We start from the raw sequence: 25,747 nt of genomic DNA on the forward strand, positions 1-25,747 counted from the left end.
TGAAGGGAAAGGTGTTAAAATGCAGCAAGTGCACTAGAGGAAAGGAAGTAGCACCTTCACCTAAAGGTTAGGGAAGGCTTTTTTTTTAATATCTTTTTTTTTAATTTATTTCAGAGAAGAAGGGAGAGGGAGAGAGATAGAAACATCAATAATGAGAGAGAATCATTGATTTGGTGCCTCCTGCACGCCCCCTACTGGGGATTGAGCCCTCGAGCTGGGCATGTGCCCTGACCAGGAATCGAATCGTGACCTCCTGGTTCATAGGTTGACACTGAGCCATGCCAGCTGGGCAATAAATTTCAGTTTTGAATGACTCACTTGTTAAGAAAATATTGGTTGAGCATCTAATGTGTGTTGGCACTGGTAGATGCTGCAAATACAAAATCACATTAGATATGGACCCTGTCCCCAATTTGGTTATAGTTTAGTTGGCAAAACAAAAGAAAAATTATGGAACTTAAATATGCTAGATGCATGCAGTGTGCCAAAGAAACACAGAAAAACAGGGTATCTAAATCAGTAGAATTAGAAGAAGCTTTCTGGAAGTTTTCAGCTTAAATTCTAAAGGATCAATGGAATTTGCTAGACAGAGAGAAATGTAATTTGTCAAGGCACAGAGGCCTGAAATTACATTATAAGCTTATAAAACAAGTTGTTGGGCTGTGTTTTAAGTGTGCATGTTGGTAAAAGACTGGTTAGATGTAGAGAGGTACATAGGAGTTAAATCATAGAGCGTCTGTGTGCCATATTACACACTTAATGGAGAGTTTTTACTTTATCCTAAATGAGAGAACATTGAAGGAATTAAGTAGCAAAATGATGATCCCATATAACTCATTAAGCAAAATAGAAGAGGGAGCTGAGGGCATTTGAGAGAATTGACTAGCATACTGAGATCTCAATTAAAAATTTACATGATTGTAGGGCTTTTCTCCAGCAATACTTAGCAGCTCATGTAGTTTGGCTGTAAGTTTGCCAGATAGAAGGGAAGAGAATTGGAGGGGGTAGGTGAAAGGAGGGACAACCAGAAAGACAGATGAAAAAATGGGCATTCTAGGCAGAGAGAACAGAATGTTCAATATCAGGGAGGAATGAAAGAACAGGGCAAGTTTGGTGAACTGTATTTAACTACTACCTGTATATTTCACCAAGGGAAGTGGTAGAAGATGAACCTTCCATTTTTGTTCCATCTCGGTTGGTTTAAAATAATGTACTTTCTCTCTTGAGATCTCCTTACTGCTTTGGAAATTAGAGGAAATGCCCTTTTGTCAGTTACCCATTATTGTCTCCTAAAAACACCTAAACCTAATCAGCCAGAATTCTGGTAATATGGATGTGTTGGTATGCTCACAGATGTTCAATAATGACTATAACAAATGATAAGTAAGCAGGAGTCTTCAGAAAGGCTACTTGGCCAGGGGATGGCTGGCTTAAGATATGAGGAGCTTATGTAAGGCAGTAAGAAAAACCCAGAAGATGCTAATTGAAACAGATATCTTTTTTTCACCTATTAGATGAGCTCAATTAAAAAAAATATATATTTTAATGGATTTCAGAGAGGAAAGGGGAGGGAGAGAGAGAGAAAAACATCAATGATGAGAGAGAATCATTGATTGGCTACTTTCTGCATGCCCCCCACTGGAGATGAAGCCTGCAACCTGGGCATATGCCCTGACCAGGAATCGAACTATGACCTCCTTGTTCATAAGTTGACGCTCAACTACTGAACCATGCTGGCCGGGCTGAGGCTCAATTTTTGAAAATGGAATATTCAATGCTAGTGAGGCAGGTGTTCTCGCATATTGCTGTTGGCAGTATTAAATTGTAAGACATTTCTGGAAAGCTCTTTGGCAGCATTGAGAGACTTAAAAATTGTTAAGTGATCAGACTTTATAGTCCAGTAGGCTTGAATTTGAAAATTGGCCCCACTGCTTAATAGCATTGTGACTTAGGGTAAGTAACTCAGCCTTTGCTTTCCCATATGTATGATGGGAATAATAATAATGCCCTCCTTAGAGGGTTATTTTGACCATTAAATAAAAAGATGCATGTGAGTGCTTATTAGCACATGCTGATAGGATGATAATCTATCCTAGTCAGAGATGTAGACAATGATGTTTATGATAATGTTATTTATATATATATATATATTTTTTAATATATTTTTTATTGATTTTTTACAGAGAGGAAGGGAGAGGGATAGAGAGTTAGAAACATCGATGAGAGAGAAACATCGATCAGCTGCCTCCTGCACACCCCCTACTGGGGATGTGCCCGCAACCAAGGTACATGCCCCTGACCGGAATCGAACCCGGGACCCTTCAGTCTGCAGGCTGACGCTCTATCCACTGAGCCAAACTGGTTTCGGCGATAATGTTATTTATATTAATGAGAAATAACCTGAATGGTTAATGTAAAGGGAATGTTTAGTTCTTGTGCCATTTGTGTGATGGATTATTATATAAGGATTAAAAGCTCATTGTAAAACAAACAAACTAATGGCCTGGCCATTGTGGCTTGGTGGTTGAGCATCAACCTATGGACCAGGAGGTCATGGTTTGATTCCTAGTCAGGGCACATACCCAGGTTGCGGGCTTGATCCCCATTAGGGGGGCGTGCAGGAGGCTGCTGATCAATGATTCTCTCTCAGCATTGATGTTTCTCTCTCCCTTTCTCTCTGAAATAAAAAATAAATTAAAAAAAAACACAAGACAAAAATGCTCGCAATGTTGAGTGAGAAAAGCAGAACACAAAACTTGATTTCATCTCAGTTATGCTTTAAAAAAGAAATGTATATATAAAAATTTGGAAGGAAACATGAATAATAGTGGTTATTTCTGAGATAAAAGGTTGGGATAATCTTCACTTTCATGTTTTTCAAGTTTTCTACTGGTAAGGAAAACTGGAAACTATTCCTAGAGGAGGTGACCTTTTTTTAATCCTCACCCGAGGATATGTTCATTAATTTGAGAGAGAGAACTACATCATTCGGTTGCCTCCTGTATGCATCCTGACTGGGGATGGAATCCTCAACCTAGGTATGTGTGCTGACCGGGAATGGAACCCACAACCTTTTTGGTGTATGGATGATGCTCCCACCAACTGAGCCACCCAGCTGGGCTAGAAGAGGTGACCTTTGTGCTAAATTTTAAAGGATGATGATTATAGTAGGTAATCTTTATTGATCACCTACTATCCTAAGCATATAATCAAGTGGAGAAGGGTAGGGAAGACGTTCCAGGCAGACGGAACAAATGCAAAAGTAGATGATTGCCTTGGATAAGGAAGTGAAAAGTAGTTGAGCTGGTCTAGGTTGCAGAGTAGGAGCTAGTTTTGGTGGGAAGAAATGAGTTTTTAAAGGTAGGTGGGCAAATTATGAAAGGCGTAGTATGTATACTAAGTCTTTAAAAGTTAAAGAAGGCTTGGCCAGTGTGGCTTTGGTTGAGCGTCAACCTATGAACCAGGAGGTCATGGTTCGATTCCCGGTCAGGGCACATGCCCGGGTTGCAGGCTCTGTCCCCAGTGTGGGGTGTGTGGGAGGCAGCTGATCAGTGATTCTCTTATCATTGATATTTCTATCTCTCTCTCCCTCTCCCTTCCTCTCTGAAATCAATAAAAATACATATTTAAAAAGTAAAAGGAAAGAGGGCCATCCATATTAGGTATTTTAGTAAGATCATACTGGAAGCTATTTGAAGAATAGATTGAAAGGGAATGAGATATAGAGACTAATAAACTATTGACAATAATCCAAGTTAAAAACACAGGGCTTGAACTAAGGTAAGTATCAATAAGAATGGAAATATGGGGACAGATTGTAGAGATACTAAGGAAGGCCTTGGTCAGTGTGGTTCAGTTGGTTGGAGCATCGTCACATACACTTAAAGGTGGTGGGTGTGATTTCCATTCAAGGCACGTAATCCAGGTTAGTGGTTCAATCCCTGGTTGGGGTGTTGGTGGGAGGCAGCCAATTGTCTCTCTCTCTTTGTCTGTCTCCCTCCCCCTCCCCTCTTCCCTTCCTCTCTAAGATCAATTGGGGGGGGAAAAGGAGGTACTGAGGAAGTAGAATTGATATCTTCATAAATGGTTGAAAGTTGGGGGTATGGATAAAAGACAGAAAATTCAAGATGATGCCAAGTACTCAAATTCTGATGGTGAAAACATAAATTGGTACTAACTTTTTAGAGGAGTGTGTTTATTCCTTTATCTAAGCAATTTTACCTCCAGGGAATACTCCACACAAGTTTTCAGAGGCACATGTATAAATACATATATGTTTATAATTGCAACATTGTTCATAATTGCAAAAATGTGGGAGCATTCTGAATATCCAACAATAGGAAATTGGTTGAATAAATTATGGTGCATCTATATGATGGAATACAGGTTAGCTATCAAAATGGTAGATTAACAAATAAGGTATATTTGTATATGCTGATATCAAAATATATCCTGTGTAGTCCTGGCTAGGTTGCTCAGTTGGTTGGAGTGTCGTCCCTTACACCAAAAGGTTACGGGTTTGATTCCTGGTCAGGGCACATACCTAGGTTGTGGGTTCAATCCCTGGTTGGGGTGTGAATAGGAGGCAAATGATTGATGTTTCTCACATGTTTTTTTCTCTCCCTCTCAAATCAAACATCCTCGTGTGAGAATAAAAAAATCAAAGTTACTTTACATATATTTTATATCTATATTTTATATAGATATATAGATACATAGATATATAGATATAGTATATGTATTATTGGAAACTAGATTACGCAACAGTATATACAGAAGGGGTTGTAAGTTCAGATACTATAGAGGCCAGACATAAATGAGTGAAATGGGCTCAATATAGAGACTGATGAACACACAACCCACCTAAAGGGATCAGTCACTGTTTAGCTCAATTGTTGCCGTAGAGTAGGATTACTAAAAGGAGAGATGAGGATAGTTTTTTCTTTATACTTTTTTTGTATATAGGTATTTGAATTATTCAAATTGAGCACACAATACTTTTGTAATTAAAAAACAAGTTTCCACTTTTGGAAGGATGGATAAATCAGATGACATCCAGAATTCTGACCTGGGCAACTGGTGGTGCCATAGACTAACATAGAAAGTATAGGAGAAGTGGTTTTGGAGAAGAATTGTTTTGTATTGAGGGTAGGACATCTGAGTGAATATTTTTAGGAGATAGCTAGCTACATAACAGGTTTAGAGCTCAAAAGAGAAGTTTGTACTGTAAATATGGATATTTTTTCAAATTATCAGCATATGAAAATATAAGTAGATGAGCTCAAATAGGGAATAGGGTGCATTTTTTTTAAAATATATTTTATTGATTTTTCACAGAGAGGAAGGGAGAGGGATAGAGAGCTAGAAACATCGATGGGAAACATCGACCAGCTGCCTCCTGCACGCCCCCTACCGGGGATGTGCCAGCAACCAATGTATATGCCCTCGACCGGAATCGAACCTGGGACCTTCCAGTCCGCAGACCGATGCTCTATCCACTGAGCCAAACCGGTGTCGGCCAAGGGTGCATTTCTTGAACACCCTGATGCTGTAATAAAATAGGGCTGTATGTTTTTCTGGATAGAAAGACCAAAACTTGATCAGATTATCAAAGCTGTACGTGACCCAAAAAAGTTAAGAGCCACTGTTTAGTTAAGATAGAATGTAGGATGAGAAGAGAATAACAAATTCCAACATCTAAGGGGTCAGGTGGAGACTACTAAGGAGTGGCCAGAATGAAAGAAGGAAAACAAGAAGAGAGCAATGTCCTGGAAACCAACAGAAGAGGAAAATGGCTATAAGAAGAGGTCAAGTGCTATAGAGGAGACCAAAGAGAATGGTCATTAGAAGAACTATTTCAGTAAACTGGTGGAATCAGAAGCCAGACTTGGATATGAATGAATAGGAAGTAAGAAAGTGGAAATTGAAATTTGCCTGTGACAGGAAGAAGGAAGACTGTAATCAATATGTTGGACAGAGGGGAACTTTGTATAGGTGAAAGAGAAGGAAAAATTAGATGAGATAAGGTTCCTGTAGAAGTGACAAGATAGACAAAGAGAAAAGTTTCTGCTTCTCATTTTCTCTCTAGAGTAGCAAACAGGGTCTTACGCTAAGAGTGGGTGAGATGGTGGGAGAGAGAATTTGAAGAGAGATGTAGGTTAGGGGTTGAATTATCTGTTGTAGGAAATTTGAAATGGAGCTGACTTGGGGACATTTTAGAAATGTTGAGCAGCCTTTGAGGGTCCAGCTGAAATTGGAGACTTAATTTTTATAGCAACATCAGTTGGCACAGTTGTGTAATTTTCTTTGTCAGTATTCATCAAACCAAGTTAGGGAACTGAGAAAGCAGATTACATCATTGATTCAGGATTGGGATTTTGCTTTCTGGATGTGAGAAAGATCGAGAATTGAAGGTGTTAACAAGAAGGAAAAGTTTGAACTTCTCAAACTTTGTCACCAAAGAACTCTTTGTAGCAGAAGATTGCCACTTGCATAGTCTCTAGTTTGGAAGAGTATCCAAAGCAGCTCTACAAAAGCTTGTAATTTCTTTGGTAATTCATGTTTTATCTTGCAAATTAGTATTAGGCTTCTCTGTTTATATTTTGTCCTGTTTCAGATTTGTTACGCTATTTTATATCCCCCAACCTCCATCTTCAAGTAAAATCGCTGATGAAGGAAAAAATATTACAATGATCTTATATCTTAACTTTGGCATACTACTGCACATTACCTTACTTTTCAAAGCATAGGGGTTATTTAGGGAAGAAACTAAAACCAGGAGAGGCTTGATAGACTGAGAAACCCAAATTAATGGGCCTGTAAGTGTCCTTGAGGTCAGAGAGAGAGCAAAAAGCGTGGACAGATACAAGACTGATGGGAAAGAAGGATATCGGAATTGAAACATCAGAGGCAAAGCAGTTTGCAGTAAAGACAACATTCTGGATATAGCCAGGGGTATGTTTGCCTGGGAGTAAAAGGTGCAAACCATTATCATGAAGATTTGTAAGGATTTTGGATAGGTAGTACATATGAACCTTAGAGTAACCCACCATGACTAGAGGGATTTGGAGCCAAAAGGAAGATTATACTAGGTGCAAAAGTCCTTGGTGAATGTGAGTGGATTGGTAGTGAGTAAAGGTGAAGAGCAGAGATCTCAAACTTAAGTGGTCTTTAGGGAGGGGCCAGGCAGGTAATACTATAAATGAGTGAAGTGGGCCATAGTAACCTGTAACAGTATATATTCCATTTAAAGTGACATGTACTTCAATCTGATTGTTGTCCTAAGGAAATGACTATCCAGTGTTGATAGCTCTTAATTTTTCAAGTGAAGCTGGAAATCTGAATTTTTTGTGACATTTTTTTTCATTCCAGTGTTTACACATTTGCTAATAGTTTTTAAAAGTTTTTAGCCAGGCCATTGTGGCTCAGTGGTTGAGCGTCAACTCATGAATCAAGAGGTCACTGGTTTGATTCCTGGTCAGGGTACATACCTGGATTGCCGGCTCCATTCCCAGTAGGGTCATGCAGGAGGCAGCCTATTGATGTTTCTCTCTCATTGATGTTTCTATCTCTCTATCCCTTTCCCTTCCTCTTTCTCTAAAATAAAAAAAAAAAAACATTAAAAAAAATTTTAAACTCTGTGAGCCAAATAAAAACATCTATCTAGAGGCCAAATCTGGCTCCAAGGAAGCTGGTTATCAACCTCTAGCATAGTAGAAAATGATCCTCAAAGTAGAGATATTCTTTTTCTCCAAGGGAAAGTAAATAATGATTTGGTTGCAGCAGTGGAGAGCCTGTAAGGCTGAAATTGCCCTTCCTTAACCAGTGGATAGGGGTATAAGAAACTTCTGACTGAATAGGGCTGTATTAGTGGTGTCATATGATATGAAATGTGACATCTTTTGTATTGAAGGGGCATCCATTGTGGAATTGAACGTGCATATGAGATGTTTCTTAATATTAAGTACTATATACAAAATAATATATAAAAATATTTTTTAAATATATTTTTTATAAGCTTTTGAAAAATTGACTTCAGAGAGAGGAAGGGAGAGGGACTGGGAGATAGAAACATCAATGGTGAGAGAGAAGCATCTACAGCACGCCCCCTACTGGGGATCGAGCCACAACCTGGGCATGTGCCCTGACCAGAATCGAAACTATAACCTCCTGGTTCATGGATCAACACTCAACCAATGAGCCATACCGGCCGCGCCACAAAATAATACTTTTGCTTCAGACTTTATTGATTTGGCCAGATATGAGCCTATCTCTGTTTTTAATTAATAGTAACAAAGTCCATGTAGAGTTTATTCCCAATTTTACTGACAAAAATTAGTGGAATTGTATCTCTAGTTAACATTATTTTGACTCTGATACTTCATGTATAATATTACAGTATTTCCATAGCATACCTTCATTGACTTACCTGTATTATCACATATGTAGCCCATGAAGTATATTATATACTAGTGGCCTGGTGCACGAAATTCGTGAACATTAAAAGGGAATTAATTTGCCAAAACCGGTTTGGCTCAGTGGATGGAGCGTCAGCCTGTGGACTGAAAGGTCCCAGGTTTGATTCTGGTCAGGAGCACGTACCTTGGCTGTGGGCACATCCCCAGTAGGAGGTGTGCAGGAGACAGCTGATCGATGTTTCTCTCTCATCAGTGTTTCTGGCTCTCTATCCTTCTCCCTTCCTCTCTGTAAAAAATCAATAAAATATATTTTTTAAAAGAATTAATTAGAGGAAATATTTTAATATTGCTATTTGCCCTTTTTAATAGAAGTGTCAGAGATGAAAGAAAATTAGTAAAATGTATATGAAAATCTTACTCCTGTCAGAGTCTGGGGCGCGCTGCAGGACCCAGAGTCAGGTCCCCGCCTACCTGTGCGCACCTCGAAATTGCGTGAGACCCAGAACCGGCTGGCCCCACCCGCATTGGGCGAGATCCAGACCTGGCCAGCCCCACCCCCATCAAGCCCTGCCAGGCGGGGGGCGCAGCCTCCAGTCCCCCGGCCAGGCGCCATGCAGCCTCGGGTCCCTGCTGATTGCTTGTTACAGGAACCCCGCCTCCGCTGTGGGCACAGCCATCTTGTGATGGTGTGAGGGTTAATTTGGATATTACCTCTTTATTATATAGGATAGCCAAGATTCCTAGCACTAAGATTAGGGTCCTTAGGCAACAAGTGGAAGATAAGGAACACTGCATATAAAACTTCACCTGGAAGTATGCAGTACATATTAGAGGACTCAGTCTAGTACAGTGATGGCGAACCTATGACACGCGTGTCAGCAGTGACACGCGTAGCCATTTCTGATGACACGCAGCCACTGAGGCGGCCGCATGCCGAGGATGAAACATTTGGTGCTCCTGAGGATGAAACATTAGCTACCCGAGTTATGCTCAGTTTTTTGGCGAAGTTTGACACACCAAGCTCAAAAGGTTGCCCATCACTGGTCTAGTACTTAAGTGGTGGTGGTGGGACTGCACACTATAATAGAGTTCAAGCCCTTATGCTTTCCAGCTACCACATAGGTACTGAATCAATCTCAGAGCTTCTGTTTATGTTCAAACTAGTGACCTGGTGCATGAAATTCGTGCACATTAAAAGGGAATTAACTAGATGAAATATTTTAATACTGCTACTTGCCCTTTGTCTATAATAGAAGTGTCACAGATGAAAGAAAATTAGTAAAATGTATATGAAAATCTTCCTTTCGGAGTCTGGGACATGCCATGGGAACCAGAGTCAAGTCCCCGCCCACCCACGTGTGCCTCGAAATCATGCGAGACCCAGACCTGGCTGGCCCCACCCCCATTGGGCTAGATCCAGGCCCGGCCGGCCCCACCTCCATCAAGCCCTGCTGGGTGGTGGGCGCAGCCTCAGTTTGCCTGGCCTGGCACTGGGGCCCGGGGGGCGGCGTGCAGCCCGTGGTCCCTGGGCCGAGGCGCATCTTGAGATCCCCTGGCCTGGGCCAGGGGATGCGGCCTGAGGTCCCCCGTCAAGCCCCACCAGGTTGGGAGTGCAGCCTCAGGTCCCCCGGCCCAGTTCTGGGGCGGGGGGCCGTGCCTTAAGGTCCCCCGTCAAGCCCCAGCCCAGCACCACGCAGCCTCAGGTCCCTGCTGATTGTTCGTTAAGGCTCTTTAGGGGAACTCGGCCTCCGCTGTGGGCACAGCCATCTTGTGTTACGGGATCCCTGCCTCGGCTGTGGGTGCAGCCATCTTGTTATGGTGTGATGGTCCATTTGCACATCCCCTCTTTATTAGATAGGATAATGTTTCAAAAGAACATTAATAATCAGGGAAACCCAAAACTTGGGATTGAAGCTATTTGTAATAGTTGCAAAAGGCACACAGTACTCCATGTGGGTGAAAGGAGAGTCATACAGGTAAATAAATTCCTTCTGAAAAACACAACCCAAACTTTTTGCCAGTTTTGACAAAGCCATAGGATTAAGTAGGCAGAGAGAGAGACCTTACTAATTAAATGTTTGATTGGATTTTAAATGAACTGCATAGTCTGTACCAATAAGTATTGCCAAGCTGTTTATGATGCATGAGTAATGCGTCATGCTACGTTACTAGTTGATAGGAATTTTCATTTCCTTTATAATCTTAATGGGACCACCATCATATATTCAGTCCATCATTGACCAAAATGTTATGCAGCACATGACTATATTAGTTTCTAAGTCTATCCTATGCGACTACTCTCTGTCCATTAATAATAAGATTCTTTTTTTCTGTCAATGTCTTTTCTGAGATTGGGGCCAAGATATAAATATTCTTATATAAAGGTTAAGTCCCATACCATTGAAGAGATATGGTCTATATCTTACTCATTTTTGTGTATAATGCCTGGCACATAGGAGGTACTCAGAATGTTTTATGAATGGGTAAGTAAACAGTTTATTAAAGAATATTATGTAGCCGAAACCGGTTTGGCTCAGTGGATAGAGCGTCGGTCTGCGGACTGGAAGGTCCCAGGTTCGATTCCGGTCAAGGGCATATACATTGGTTGTGGGCACATCCCCAGGTAGGGGGTGTGCAGGAGGCAGCTGGTCGATGTCTCTCTCTCATCGATGTTTCTAGCTTTCTAACCCTCTCCCTTCATCTCTGTGAAAAAGCAATAAAATATATTTAAAAAAAATATATTATAAAGTGCTCAAGGCAGGGATTAAAAACTCAGATGCCTTCAGGATCCAGACATAAATGAGTTAAGCAGACTTGGTAGGGCAGCTGTTACTCAATTCCAGCCAATTGGTGCCTTGTGGTCATGCTGACCCTGTGTTGCCAGATCTTTTCAGTTTTTAAGAGGAATTAGATATTTGTGTTTTTATTTGAAATCTTTCTATTGTTAAATGTTGCAAATTCAGATTTTAAAAAAACTGTTTTTTAAAATAATTCTTTATTGTTGATAAACTTTATTGAGGTATAATTTACATACAAAAAGTGTATATATAATGGGTGTATAGATCAACCCATTTTCACAAACTGGACAGTTTTTTTTATGGGCCAAACAAAACTGGATTGACCTGTAAGCCACCAGTTTGCACTTATGACAAAGGCCATATAGGAAACTGTAATTTAGTTAAGAATCACCTTAATAGCCCTAACTCAGGGGTCCTCAAACTTTTTAAACAGGGGGCTAGTTAACTGTCCCTCAGACCGTTGGAGGGCCAGACTATAGTTGAAAAAAAACTATGAACAAATTCCTGTGCACACTGCACATATCTTATTTTGAAGTAAAAAAAACAAAACGGCAAAAATACCTGCATGTGGCCTGCGGGCCGTAGTTTGAGGACGCCTGCCCTAACTGGTTTGGCTCAGTGGTAGAGCATCGGCCTGCAGACTGAAGGGTCTCAAGTTCGATTCTAGCTAAGGGCATGTACCTTGGTTATGGGCTGGATCCTCAGTGGGGATCGTGCAGGAGGCAGCTAATTGATGCTTCTCTCTCATTGATGTTTCTAACTTTCTATCCTCCCTTCCTTTTTGTAAAAATCAATAAAAATATATATATTTTTAAAAAAGAATCACCTTATAAGGGCAGGGGCGGACTGGGAGGTTAATGGGGGGGAAAATGGACATATGTAATACTTTCAACAATAAAGATTTTTTAAAAATCACCTAATAAGTAAGTGTCTTAAAGAGACACATCAAACAAATGTAATGTGTGGGCCTTATTTGGATTACGATTCAAAGAAATCAAATATAAGTGAACATTTATTAAATTATAGGAAATTTGAATATTGATTGGCTGTTTAAAAAAGTTAAAGAATTGTTCATTATTTTAGATGTAATATAGTTGGATTTTTTAATTGACTTTATTTTTTTCAAGCAGTTTAAGAGCAAAATTGAGTTAAAGGTATAGAGAGTTCCTATATGCCACTTCCTATATATCATATGTCCCAACACATGCACAGCTTCCCCAATTATCAACGTCCTGCATTAGAGTGGTACATTTGTTATGATCGATGAACCTATATTAATACATCTGTACCACCCAAAGCCTATAGTTTACATCTTGGTGGTGTACATTCTATGGGTTTTGACAGCATTATAGTATCATTCATACTTTCTTTGTTGTTAATCCTCACCCAAGGATATTTTTCCATTAATTTTTAGAGAGAGTGAAAGAAGGGAGGGAGTGGGAGAGAAAGAGAGACATACATTGATGTGAGAGAGAGACATCGATTGGTTGCCTCCCACCAGTGCCCCAACTGGGACCAGGAATCTATGCTCTAACCACTGTGAAACACCAGCCAGGGCTATACATACCTATTTTTAAAAAGAGTCCTTAAAGATGCATACTTAACAATTTATGGATGTAATGAAATGATACTGGAATTTGCTTTAAAATAATTTGGGAGGAGTGTGAAAGTTCAGGTTTAAATGAAACAAGATTTACCATGTGTTGATAATCATTGAAGCTGAGTAGTGGGTACATGGTAGTTCATTATATTAGAATCTTTTTTTTAATGTCTATGTATATATTTATTGATTTCAGAGTGGAAGGGGGAGAGAGAGAGAGAGAGAGAGAGAGAAAACATCAGTGATGAGAGAGAATCATTGATTGGCTGCCTCCTGCACGCCCCACATTGGGGCTCGAGCCTGTCACCAGGGCATGTGCCCTGACCAGGAATCAAACAGTGACCTCCGGTTCATAGGTTGACATAACCATAGAGCCACGCTGGCAAGCAGAATCTTTGTTTTTTAACACGTTTGAAATTTTCTACCTCCAAAAGTAAAGCAAGAGTCCAAGTTAAGGCTGAAGCATGATATTTGGGGTCTAAGACAGTGGTCGGCAAACTCATTAGTCAACATCTTTTGAGAGCCAAATTTTTTAAACTTAAACTATATAGGTAGGTACATTGTTATTAACTTAATTAAGGTACGTGATATTTTGTGGAAGAGCCACACTCAAGGGGCCAAAGAGCCGCATGTGGCTCGCGAGCCGCGGTTTGCCGACCACTGGTCTAAGATAATAATGGAATACCAATGTTGGTGAAAGAATGTAAATTTCTGGAACTGAAGTCTATAAAGGTAATGGCATTTTCATTTTTCATTTATAGGGCCTGAAAGTCAGTATACTAAGACTGCTCAGGAGATTGTGAATGTCTGTTACCAGACATTGACTGAGGTAGGTGGTAAAGAGGAGGTCCCCTTGGGATTTAGCTTTATGGAATCCCACTGTTCCCTTGAGTGAGCAGGCTCTCTGCCTATCCTATTTTAAAATGTAACATCATGCTCCCCCCACCCTCACCCCATAGCCGTCACTTCCTTCCCTGCTTTATTTTCCTACCTAGAACTAAATGTCTTTTTTAATAAACTATATATAGGGTGTCCCAAAAAAACATGTACACACACTTGAAATAATTATAAAGGCAGTGTTTATTAAAATACATTTCATTTTAAAAATTGAGCTATCAGCTATTAAAGTGGGTATACATTTTTTGGGACACCCTATAACTATTTAATTGTCATGTGTCCTACCTCTAGAATAGAAGCTCCATGAAGACAAATTTTTGTCTGCTATTTTTGTCTGATATAGACAGATTATTGCTGTCTATATCATTCATGCACTTGTCCTATCTATCTTTTACTCCCTCTGTCATTCCAAAACATAGGTTACTGAGGGGCCATGTATAAAGACTCCTTTTGTTTACTTTTGTATCCCTAGTGCCTAAAACATATTTTGAATGAATTCATTTTATTTCTCAGTATGATGAGCATTTGACTCAACTTGAGAAGGATATTTGTACAGCTAAAGAAGCAGCTTTGGAAGAAGCAGAACTAGACAGTTTGGACCCAATGACCCCAGGGCCTTATACACCTCAGGTGAGTCTGAGGACTAGGAACCTCTTTTTTTATTTTTAATTTATCTTTATTGTTGAAAATATTACAGATGTCTCCTTTTTTTCTCCCCTTGGCCCCTTCCACCCTGCTCCCGCCCCCTCCCCATGCCTTCACTGCACTATTGTCTGTGGCCATGGGTTATGCATATAAATTTTTTTGTTTAATCTCTTCCCACCTGCACCTCCTTCCCTCTGAAATACGTCAGTCTATTGCATGCTTCAATGTCTCTGGTTCTGTTTTGTTTATCAGTTTATTTTGTTAATTAGATTCTACATATAAGTGAGATCATGTGATACTTGTAGGAACCTCCTCTTATAGTTCTATTGGTTTGGGAAATTGGGAGCATGTTAACAGCTGTATTTACTGAGATACCCTTCTTCTCTGTCCTTCCTCTTCATATGCCTTTCGTGTGCTTTCTTGTCTTCTCAAAGGCTAAGGTGAGTGAGGGCCATGGGTCTTGGTGGCCTTACTGAATTCAGAAGAGGCAGGTGTCAGATGAATGAGTGGGGTGGGTCTTTAGTTGTTTAAGCAGTATTAAGGAATACCAGATTCCTGACTACTGTGGCCAGAGGCCTTCCTCTTGAGTCTCTGGAGCTCCCTTACCTATGAATTGGGGCTTTGGCACATCCCTAGAGTATAAACTTCTCAATTATAAATGTGGGCCACATTGTTCCTATGCCTTATATATGCCTGATTACTCATTCCTTCAAAAGTATCTTAGTGTAGCTTAGATGTCACCCATTTTCCTGGATTGATTCCCACTCTTCGTAAATGAGACAGGTAATATTTATCATCTTAAATTATAAGCCCAAAGACTAGAGAGTAGGATTAATAAGAAATTTTAGTGATTGTGTTCTTACCCTTGAATATAATAAGTATATTTCATCAATACTATACTCTTAGAGAGATGGCATATTTGAAGAATAGAACTTACCCAGAATATAACTTGCTTACTATATTGGATGCACTAAGGTAAAGTGGAAAGTACATGCAGTTTGACATAAAGTAGGCCTGGGTTTGAATCTTAGCTCTGCTACTTTTTAGCTTTGTGAACTTGGGAAGTTAACTTAATCTCCTAACTCAGTTTCCTTTTCTCTATAATGTACTTTTCCAGATTATTATAAATATGAAATGAATTAATTTTGGCCTGGCACATTAAGTAAACATTCAGTAAATGTTTATTTTCTTATCTTTACAAAAGTTGTCTACAAAGTTTTCAAAGGCCCTTTCAAATTTAACCAAATTTATTTTTTTAATAATTTTATTGATTTCAGAGAGGAAGGGAAAGGGAGAAATAGATAGAAACATCAATGATGACAGAAAATCATTGATTGGCTACCTCCTGCACGCCCCCCACTGGGGACCAAGCCTGTAACCCAGGCATGTGCCCTGACCAGGAATCGAACTGTTGACCTCCTGGTTCATAGGTCGAAGTTCAACCACAGAGCCACGCTGGCTGGGCTAACCAAATATTTTAATGCAAAATTTTCTCAATTCCCATTGAAAAACTTTTTTTCATTCTACTCAGATTTTGCTAATTACTGATAATGCAACCTAAATGATTTCTGTTGGATTATTGCTGTCTATATCATTCATGCACTTGTCCTATCTATCTTTTACTCTCTTTCATTCCAAAACATAGGTTACTGAGGGGTCATGTATAAAGACTTCTAAGATATTTCTTCCAGGCCCAGAACAAGAAAAGGCTTTTGAAGTGTGTTGGGCAGATTGGGTCAAGGGGGCTTGGGTGAGTGAGGTTGCCCAGGAAGGCCTTATTTGCTAATAGGCCTACAGCTTCCACAGGTGCTTTCTGGTAAGTTAAAGCCTGGGTTTTAGCCATCCTTCCCCAGGATATTCTAGCCACAAAGTGGCACATGGTTTGCCTAGTGTATGACAGCATGGGCCTAGTTCTTTGGTGAGTCAGAGCCTTAGACATGAAAGTCTTCCTTTCTTCTCTACCCCTCCCACCCTATCTCAAATGACTAAAGAAAACCTGGCAACTATTCTCCCTCCTGAGCAGTAGTTGTAGTTTGGTGCAATTAGAGGGTCTTCTATGAAGAATAGGGTATAGATAGTTCCTCTTCATTATTCCAGTTCACCCTCTCATCATTGCCTTTACTCATATATACAAATTTTAAAATAATAAGCCCAGTTCATTACCTCAGGAAGATGCACATGAGTGATTGTCCTTACTCATTACTATTCTTAAACCCAAGTGTTATTAGAGTGTTGCATAAGTTTAACCTGTCATAATACAATTATGGCTGTAGTAATCATACTTTACTTCCAGCTCTAAATGGTGATAGTCAATAATTTATTTTCACTCAGCCATTTCTGCCTAGCTTGTATTGCATCATACATTCAGCTTAATGCTTTATTTAAAACTGCTTACTTTTCATTTCTTGATTTTCTCTTCTGTTCCATAATTAGTTTATCTGCTCTGTAATCCTTTAAATTCTGTTTGGCCTACCTTTCTCCAAAACCCTCTTCTCAGTCAGCCTTGCTTGTTAAAAAAAAAACACCACCACAAAGTAACATATTGGTTTGTTAAATAAAATTAACATGTTCATTGGGAAAAAATTAGAAAATATAAAGAATAAGTTCCCTAAAATAAAGTTCACTACTCAGAGCTAACCACTGTGCACATTTGGTGTGTTTCTTTCAAATCTGTGATATGTGTGTGTACATGCACTTGTGTGTGTTTATAGACAAACATTTTTTTTAAACCCTCACCTGAGGATATTTTTCCATTGATTTTTAGGGAGAGTGGAAGAGAGGGAAAGGCAGAGAGAACATTGATGTGAGAGAAACACATTGATTGGTTGCCTCCTGCACGTGCCCTGACCAGGGCCTGGGCCTCTAAGGAACCCGCAACCGAGGTACGTGCCCTCGACTGGAATGGAACCCAGGACCCTTCGGTCTGCAGGCCGACACTATCCACTGAGCCAAACTGGCTAGGGCTATAGACAACTGTAAAAAAATGTTTTTATTGATTTTAGAGAGAAAGGGAGAGGGATAGAGAGATAGAAACATCGTTGAGAGAGAAACATCGATCAGCTGCCTCCTATACACCCCCTATTTGGGGATCCAGCCCATAAGCTGGACATGTGCCCTGACCATGAATTGAACCAGTGACCTCTTGGTTCATGGATGATACTCAATCACTGAGCACACGAACCAGGCCTATAGACAAACTTTTAAAATAAAATTGGTCAAGATGGTTTTGGCTTTTGTTGTTTTCACTTCACATTATATTACAAATACATTATTTTATTAACTAGTCTTTGAAAAAATGATTTTTTTAATAGCATAATATTTTTACCCTCAGAGAACGCTTCCCTATTTCTCCAGCCTGTTCATTATTGGTCCTTCCTGCCCTAACGTCACTGAATAAGTCTATTTGCTAAATCCTTGTTCTCTTCAGGAGAGGGAAGAAGGTATCTATAATTTATTGAATACCAGGCATTGGGTAAGGAGCTTATACATATCTCTTAAATCTTCCAACAACCATGTTTTACAATTGAGGAAACCAAGATTTAGAGAGATTGAGTAATTTGTTAAAGTTACTCAGCAAGTGATGGAGCCAGGACTCAAACCCAGGGCAGTTTACTTCAGAGTTCATGATTTTTCATACCATTTTGCCTCATAGCATCCTCTGATGAGCTCTTATTGGTATTGAAATTTCTTAATCCCATTTCCTATTAGATATCTCTAAACCAATCAAAATAGCACTGGTATGAAGCCCTGGCCCTAAAAGCAATAAGACAAGGCTTAGAAGAAACTAGGTTGTTGATCAGAAAGGCTGTGAGGACATAGAATTGTCCCATAACTTTGATACTTTCTGCTTCAGGCATCTAATGAGCATACACATTAGATGCCTCTTTATTAGAAAGAGTAACATTTGTAAGATTCCCCAAAACCTGTTGATAAAGTTGTTTCAAGCTGTGTTTTCTCAATAAATGGATTGGTCTGCATGACCTTTTTATTCAGTGAGTGCTCTAAAGGGCAGTTCTCTGTAGTTCTTACTCCCTTTCCTAAATAGAAGCTAAGTTATATGATTTGTGCCACAGCCACCTGATTTATATGATACCAACACATCTCTCAGTATGTCTCGAGATGCCTCTGTATTTCAAGATGAGAGCAGTATGTCTGTCCTGGATATTCCCACTACCACTCCAGAAAAGCAGGCGATACAGGTAGGATATTCTTTTTCTCTTTGTGAGATTGGTAGTATAGTTCAGTGTGGGGGAGTGGTGGTGGTGATATATGACATGTGTCAAGGATAATTGAGCTCCTTGGCCCTGGGAATGCAGGTTAAGAATGTGCTTTCAAGGTGGGAAGGTAGTAGGTCGCATGATGCTCCAGGGCTGAGGTAGGCTGGTTGAGGAAGACTCTGATATAGATATTGAAGGGTATAATGTTGATGAGGAGGAGGATGGGAAACCTAAGATTCCCTATTGGTTACATTATACCTTTATATGATATAGGAGCCTCACCAGTACAGGGCAGGCCAAATCCCAAGGCAATATCAGAGAGTTTCCATAGTGAGTCCCAATCTGACTTTAATCCTTCAAACTAGATAAGTAAGTCTATCCACCAAAATTACTCTCTACTGTGTCCCCAGGGGACAGACAGCAGAACTTCAGGGAAGGCACAGGTGTCAAAAGTATATGATACATCAGAGCAACCTGACAGGTGACTAAAAAGAGCAGCTGTATTCAGAGACAGAGTTCAAAATAATTGCTCTGCTACTCTACTGTATGTATGCTATAATCTAAATTAAAATTATTTATGAAATTAGATTAAATTTTTAAAATTGGCCGTTTCTAATGGTATCAGAAGATACTCCTTTATTTTTATTAATTTTTAAAAATCTTAACCATGAGGATATTTTTTTCATTGAGATTTAGAGAGAGAATAGAAGGGAGGGAGGAGGGGGAGAGAAAAAAAAATCAACGTGAGAGACACATTAATTGGTTGCCTCCCGCTTGACCGAGGTCGGGCATAGAACCTGCAACTAAGGTACGTGCCCTTGACCAGGAATCAAACCAGAGACCCTTTGGTCCATGGGCCGACACTATCCACTGAGCAAATTGGCCAGGGCAGAAGATACTTCTGATCTGAAGCCAGAAATCCTATCAGCTGATCTCAGTCAGGGTTCTACTGGAGAGTGCAAAACCCAAAAGGATTTTTTTCTATCTCAACGAGTTCAACTCAAGCTAAGGAAAGTTTGGATTAGAATGGAAGAGTCTCCTTTTGATGATATAGTAAGAGTAGACCAAGGACCTTCCTATTCATTGTTTTTTTTACCCTATCTGCGATTTCCAAAGAATGAATGGGGGGAAATGCATATGTCTTGAGCTGTGTTAACAGCCCCCACTAGCTGTGGGATTGGCTAGGATATCAGGGAGGAGCATCCATCCAGGGTGAGAGCCCTCATTAACTCCTCCTACAGGCACGTCCCTCAATGATGTGCTATTTGTGTTCCTTACTCAGATGCGCCAGGGCCGAGGTAGGCTGGGCGAGGAAGACTCTGATGTAGATATTGAAGGGTATGATGATGATGAGGAGGAGGATGGGAAACCTAAGACTCCAGCCCCAGTGAGTATGCTTACAGAAAGCTTATGGTTATATTATACCTTTATATGGTAGGAGCCCAACCAGTAGAGGGCAGGCCAAATCCCAAGGCAATATCAGAGTCTCGGTCTGACTTTAATTCTTGTGAGGCAGCTAGGGGGGCTGATGGCATCTAGTCTCTTACTTGGGTGATTAATTGGATTTTGAACCCCCAACTGGTCCTTTTCAGGAAGGTGAAGATGCAGATGGTGATCTTGCAGATGAAGAGGAAGGAACCGTGCAACAGCCTCAAGCCAGTGTCCTGTATGAGGATTTGCTTATGTCTGAAGGAGAAGATGATGAGGAAGATGCTGGGAGTGATGAAGAAGGAGATAATCCTTTCTCTGGTAAGTCTTGCTCCTTTGCTTTTGTAACTGGGTAGCTCACCATAGCACCCTCAGGACTGGATAAGAAGCTCTTGGCCACATATGCTCTTTTAATGAAGTTCTAATAAACCTCAGAGTACAGAGCACTCAGTTGTAGGCTGATCCTTAGAGGAAGTGAAGAAATAAAACACAGGAGATACAAAAGATGACAGTGCCTAAGTAGCACCTTTTATTTGAATACTTGATAAAAACAGAAAACAAGTGTTATATGTAGCAATAGGGAAGGAAAATTAAGAAAAAAGATCCCATTTTGAGATGTTTTGTGTGTCAGTGGCAATGGCAAGAGAAAAGTATAGGAGAACAAGACAGGAGTAAAACAGATAGATTGGACTGAGATGGAAAAGAGAAAAGGTTATTTGGATTCAGTTTCTAAACTACAGATCTTGCCATTGTTGACCCTAGGTGAGGTGAGAAGTCCAGGCAAGATGCCTATATAGATGTGTGGGGTAACTAGTTTTGGAAGACCAAGCCAAAGATGTTAATTCTGTCAAGCTTATCTCAGAATCTCTTTTCACAGCTATCCAACTGAGTGAAAGTGGAAGTGACTCTGATGTGGGATCTGGTGGGATAATATCCAAACAGCCCCGAATGCTTCAGGAGAACACAAGGATGGGCATGGAAAATGAAGAAAGCATGATGTCCTATGAGGGAGACGGTGGGGAGGCTTCTCATGGTTTGGAGGATAGCAACATCAGGTAATCGACAGCAACATGCTACAGGGCTGTGGCATCAGTGCCCAGCTATGATGTCAAAGGGCCCAGCGTCAGATTACTTTCATCTATCAAACATTTCCTGAGCGCCTACAAGGGCCAGGCACTGTGGTAGGCCCTTGGAAATACACAGAGGAGCAAGATTTATCCTGCCCTTGAGGAGCTCACAGTCTAGTGGAAGAGACTGATACAAACAAAATCATTACAAATACATTGTGATAAGTGCTATAACATAATTTAAGTACAAAGTGTCAAGTCACCCGTGAGGAGGAGGTGTCTCACCCTGCTTGGGAGTAATCAGGGAAAGTTTCACAGACAGGGAACATTTGAACTGGGCCTTACAAGATGAATAATAGTCTACTAAGTAGATAAGTCGCAGCAGGTGAGGAGATCCTTAGCATTGTAATATGTTCAAAGGCACAGAAATGTAACAAAGTATGTTCCAGAGTGAAGGGAGGTTGTTGGGAGATGTGGCTCTAAAAGTAGCAACATTTTATATTGCAGGAGACCTTAAATGGCTTGCTAAAACATTTGGATTTGGTGTAATGGGATTCATTTATAGAAAAGGAAGTAACATCAACTTTGTGTGTTAAATAACTCTATGACAATGATAAGGATCTCAACTGGGATCTGTTAGAGACAGGGGAGGAAGGGACATATTCAAGAGCTATTTAGAGGGTAGATGGACTGGATTTAGGACATCAGGTATATAATGAATGGGTATGTCACTGAGATGGGAAAGAGGAAGAACAGGCATATAAGGTGGGGTGGGAAAGGAGGAAAAAATTAGTGTTTGGACATGTTGGATTTAAGATACATACATATTATACATCTAGTCAGAGGTAGCCAGGAAGCCGGTAGAGTCTTAATTTATTCAGTTAGCAAATATTTATCACAAGTACAAAAGTCACTATGATGTGATCCCTTCCTCTGTGGAGTTCATGGGGAACCTAAAACAGGTCAACAGATGACTGACATGGAAAGTGCTGTGATAGGCAACCACAGGATTTTTCTGGGACTTGGGGAGAAGTGGGATAGGGAAGCTGGTTAGAGAAGGAAACTGAGCTGAATCAGAAATAAAAAATTTTGAAAGTATGCATCCATTTTGGCCCCAAAATTTAATGTCTAGGAAATGCTACTGGAATAATTAAACACCATCAGGATGTTTGTACAAGGATGTCTATCACAGCATTGTTTCTAATAGTGGGAAAATTAGAGACAGCTTAAATGTCTTAGTGAGTGACTGTTAAATAAATCCTGTCACAGCCATACAGTGGAATACCTTGCATCTATAAAAATGATTCTGTAGATGTATGTTTATAAAAATGTTCATTATAATCATTAGTGAAAACAGATTCCTAAAGAGTATATAGAGTATTTTAATTTTGTAAATAAAAAATGTTTAAACATTTAAGTGAAGTGCATAGAAAAAAAATTGGAAGATCATATACCAAAAGATTACCTCTGGGTAGTGGAGTTATTGGTGATTTCTTCTTCTTTTTTTCTGGTTGTGTATTCTAATTTTTTTTAAACCAGTGAACGTGAATTATTTATGTGATTTTTTAAAAAAGTAAAATTAAGAATAAACAAACAAACAAAAAATAAAGCACACTCTGGCAGAAGTGTGATTAAATGGAGGAAAGTAAGACTAGAGGCATAAAGACTGTTTTCAGTGGTGGTGGCCAGAGATAACAAAGGATTAAGGCAAGGCATGCAGAGTAGGGATGGGAAGAAGGGGATAAAGACAAGATATATTGAAAAGGTAGACTCTTTAGGACTGTTGATTAATTGGAAATGTATATGAGTGAAGCAATAAGTGGTAGATGAAACTATGAGGCTATCAGAGCATTTATGGTCACATAAGCTGGCAGTGTGTTGTTCAGGCATAGGGGAGTTTCTTTCATTCAGGTTCTTATGTATATGCAGTTGGCAAGTTGACGTTTTTGAACAGGATCACTTTTCTCTTAGGGACAAGTAGAACAGTCCAGAACTAGTCATTTTAGTGTCCATGGGAGGTGAGATGGGCTGATCCCTTGGTAGCACCAAGAACGGGACTGGTCAGCTAGAGGATTATGCCCGAGCTTGAGAGATGACATGTTTCTCTTCTCAGTTATGGGAGCTATGAGGAGCCTGATCCCAAGTCGAACACCCAAGACACAAGCTTCAGCAGCATCGGTGGGTATGAGGTATCAGAGGAGGAAGAAGATGAGGAGGAAGAGCAGCGCTCTGGGCCGAGCGTGCTAAGCCAGGTCCAGCTGTCAGAGGACGAGGAGGACAGTGAGGATTTCCACTCCATTGCTGGGGACAGTGACTTGGACTCTGATGAATGAGGCTTCCTTTGGGCCTCCTTGGTCAGCCTTCCCTGTTCTCCAGCCTAGGTGATTCAATTTGTTTATATTTGTACAGTGTCTGATCCTGAAATCACCAGATTAACACCTTAGCCTTTAAAAAATAGTAAGTAAATAATAATGAACTAATCGCCTCTCCTGATCTTCCTGGGGCAATGTCACCCTTTGAATTAAAATCAAGCAACTCCCTTCCCCCTTCCACTGATAAAAATAGAGCAATCTCCTCCTCCTTCAGTGCCTGCCTTTAACTTCATTTATTTCTCTTTGTATTATTTTTCCCTGGGGAAGGAGGAGAAATTATAAAAGGACTAATAGCTTTATGTCCTCTTGGTATATTAGAAATTTTCCAAGCATGGTATCATTTCAGTTTTCTAGCAGGCTGGAACAGGTGACAGCCCCCCTGCTGGGACAGGGAATTGGGTTCTTTCTGGTGGTCTCTATGCCACACTGAAAACATAAACCTATTGAACAAACTGCCCATTATTTTATTATTTATTTGATTATGCAATGCCTTATTCCTAAATGGGTTTTGAGGCAAATGATTATAAATCTTTGAAACAGCCTGTATGTCAGAAATGATATGTTGCCATGTAAATGTGTTCTGTCCCCCACCCCCACATGAAATGATAGGAAAATGGTAAGTTCCTTGGGGCAAAGACTGTGTCTTCTGTTTCTTTTCATGCTTAGGATATGGTTCTGTGCATAGTAGGTACTCCGTAAATGTTCTTAGAATCATAAAATTCTCAACAGATTTGTTATTAAACATCTGCTCCATCATAAGCACTCTATCAGATCCTTGGGATGCAAAGCTAAATAAGACACATTCCTTTTACCCAAAGAGCTCACCATCAAGTTGGGGGAAGGGGAGTGAAATTCAAAACATGTTAATAAAGCATTACAGTTCTTCGAGAGAAGTGCAAGAGCTAGATATAAAGTATAGGAGGAAATAGAGGAGTGATCATGTCTGAAAAAGTCAGGGAAGTCTTCCTAGAGGTAATTTATAAGCTGATTGTTGAAGAATTAGTAGGAGCTTGCCAGATGGGAAAGTCCAGGCAGAATGTAACATGAAGTGAAAAGGCTGAAGTCTAGAAATGGCAGAGTGTGTTCCTAGTTTGTTTGTTTGTTTGTTTGTACCTGCCTTGTTCCAGAAAGGATTTAAGATGGTTTAGTTCCAGTCCTTTAATGCTGGATTGGCTAGAGAGGAGACTAAAAGATGGGCAGTAAGCATATTGAGAGCTTTGATTTTGATGCTAATGAATATGAATTTTATAGGAAATGAGGAGCTCTAGTGGAGTGATATAATCAGGTTTGTGTTTTAGAAATTTTCTGTATATTGAATGAAGAAAGAAATTGAAGAATCATGTAACAAGTGTGGTCCCATTTTTGTAAAAGACAAAATCGTGTGTATATTTATATGTGTTTATATATATTTGTGTGTGCAAAGGAAAGGGTCTAAAAGGATATTTGCTAAAACTGTTCACAGTGATAACCTGGGGAATGAGATTGGAGGTGAGGGGGTATATATGGTTGTATGTATGCTGGGTTGGGTACTGTGCTTTTATTTCTGTATTGTTTGAATTTTTTACAAGTATGTATTATTTTTGTAATAAAAATGTTTTTTAAAAAATGAAGCAGTAGTGTGGAGAGTGGTTTGGAGGGGAGCAAATCTAGTTCAAGTAATGAGTAATGGGGCCCAAACTAAGGCTTTGGCATTAAGATGGGAGGATCAGGATGAATTCGAGAGATCTTTAGGGGGTAAAATCAGTAGAACTTGATGACCAATTAGCACTGGGGGTGGAAGAAGACAAGGAGTGTAAGGTGGCTTTTAGAATTTTGGTTTGGGAGAGTGAGTAGGTTCAGGGTATTCATACATTCAACATTTATCAACCCACCTATTTTTATCAAGCAATCTGCTAGATGCTGATACAGAAGTAAAATATAGTTTCTAATTGCAGAGAACTTATGTCTAGAATAAGAGGTAGATATGTAAACAAGTAATAAAAAGTGATCATTGCGATACATATTTACAAGGTTCTGTGGTGAGAGGAAGTAATTACCAACTGCTTATGGAGTAAGAATGGGAAGTCTTCAAAAGGAGACTTTTGAGATGGATTATGAAGAATAGGAAGGAGGGAAGGGAAGAGGGCATTCCAGACAGAGGGAACAGTGCTTAGGGGCAAGAAACTACATGGTCTGTTCATGGGACAAGTAGTTTTGGATGTGGAATATAGAGAACATATGTAGCATGGTGATTACAAGGCTCAGGATCAAATCCTCATTTTAGAGAGATTACTCTGGCAGCAGTGTGAAAATGGGTGGACTGGGGA

The 25,747-nt window shown here is 39.9% G+C and overlaps 1 protein-coding gene across 2 annotated transcripts in view; it reads left to right on the plus strand.

Annotated features, from left to right (window-relative positions):
• Positions 1-25,042, plus strand: part of TAF1 (TATA-box binding protein associated factor 1) — a 64,375-nt gene extending 39,333 nt beyond the window's left edge. For both annotated transcript variants that reach the window (XM_028134062.2, XM_008157605.3), the window contains exons 33-38: positions 13,577-13,644; positions 14,226-14,342; positions 18,431-18,556; positions 20,167-20,323; positions 20,880-21,057; positions 23,183-25,042. In XM_028134062.2, the coding sequence (XP_027989863.2) occupies positions 13,577-13,644; positions 14,226-14,342; positions 18,431-18,556; positions 20,167-20,323; positions 20,880-21,057; positions 23,183-23,402 (866 nt within the window). In that variant the 3' untranslated portion in view covers positions 23,403-25,042. The remainder of the gene's footprint in view (positions 1-13,576; positions 13,645-14,225; positions 14,343-18,430; positions 18,557-20,166; positions 20,324-20,879; positions 21,058-23,182) is intronic.
• Positions 25,043-25,747: the final 705 nt, after the last annotated feature.

Source organism: Eptesicus fuscus, chromosome 1 (assembly GCF_027574615.1).
Source record: "Eptesicus fuscus isolate TK198812 chromosome 1, DD_ASM_mEF_20220401, whole genome shotgun sequence".
Classification (NCBI taxonomy): Eukaryota; Metazoa; Chordata; class Mammalia; order Chiroptera; family Vespertilionidae; genus Eptesicus; species Eptesicus fuscus.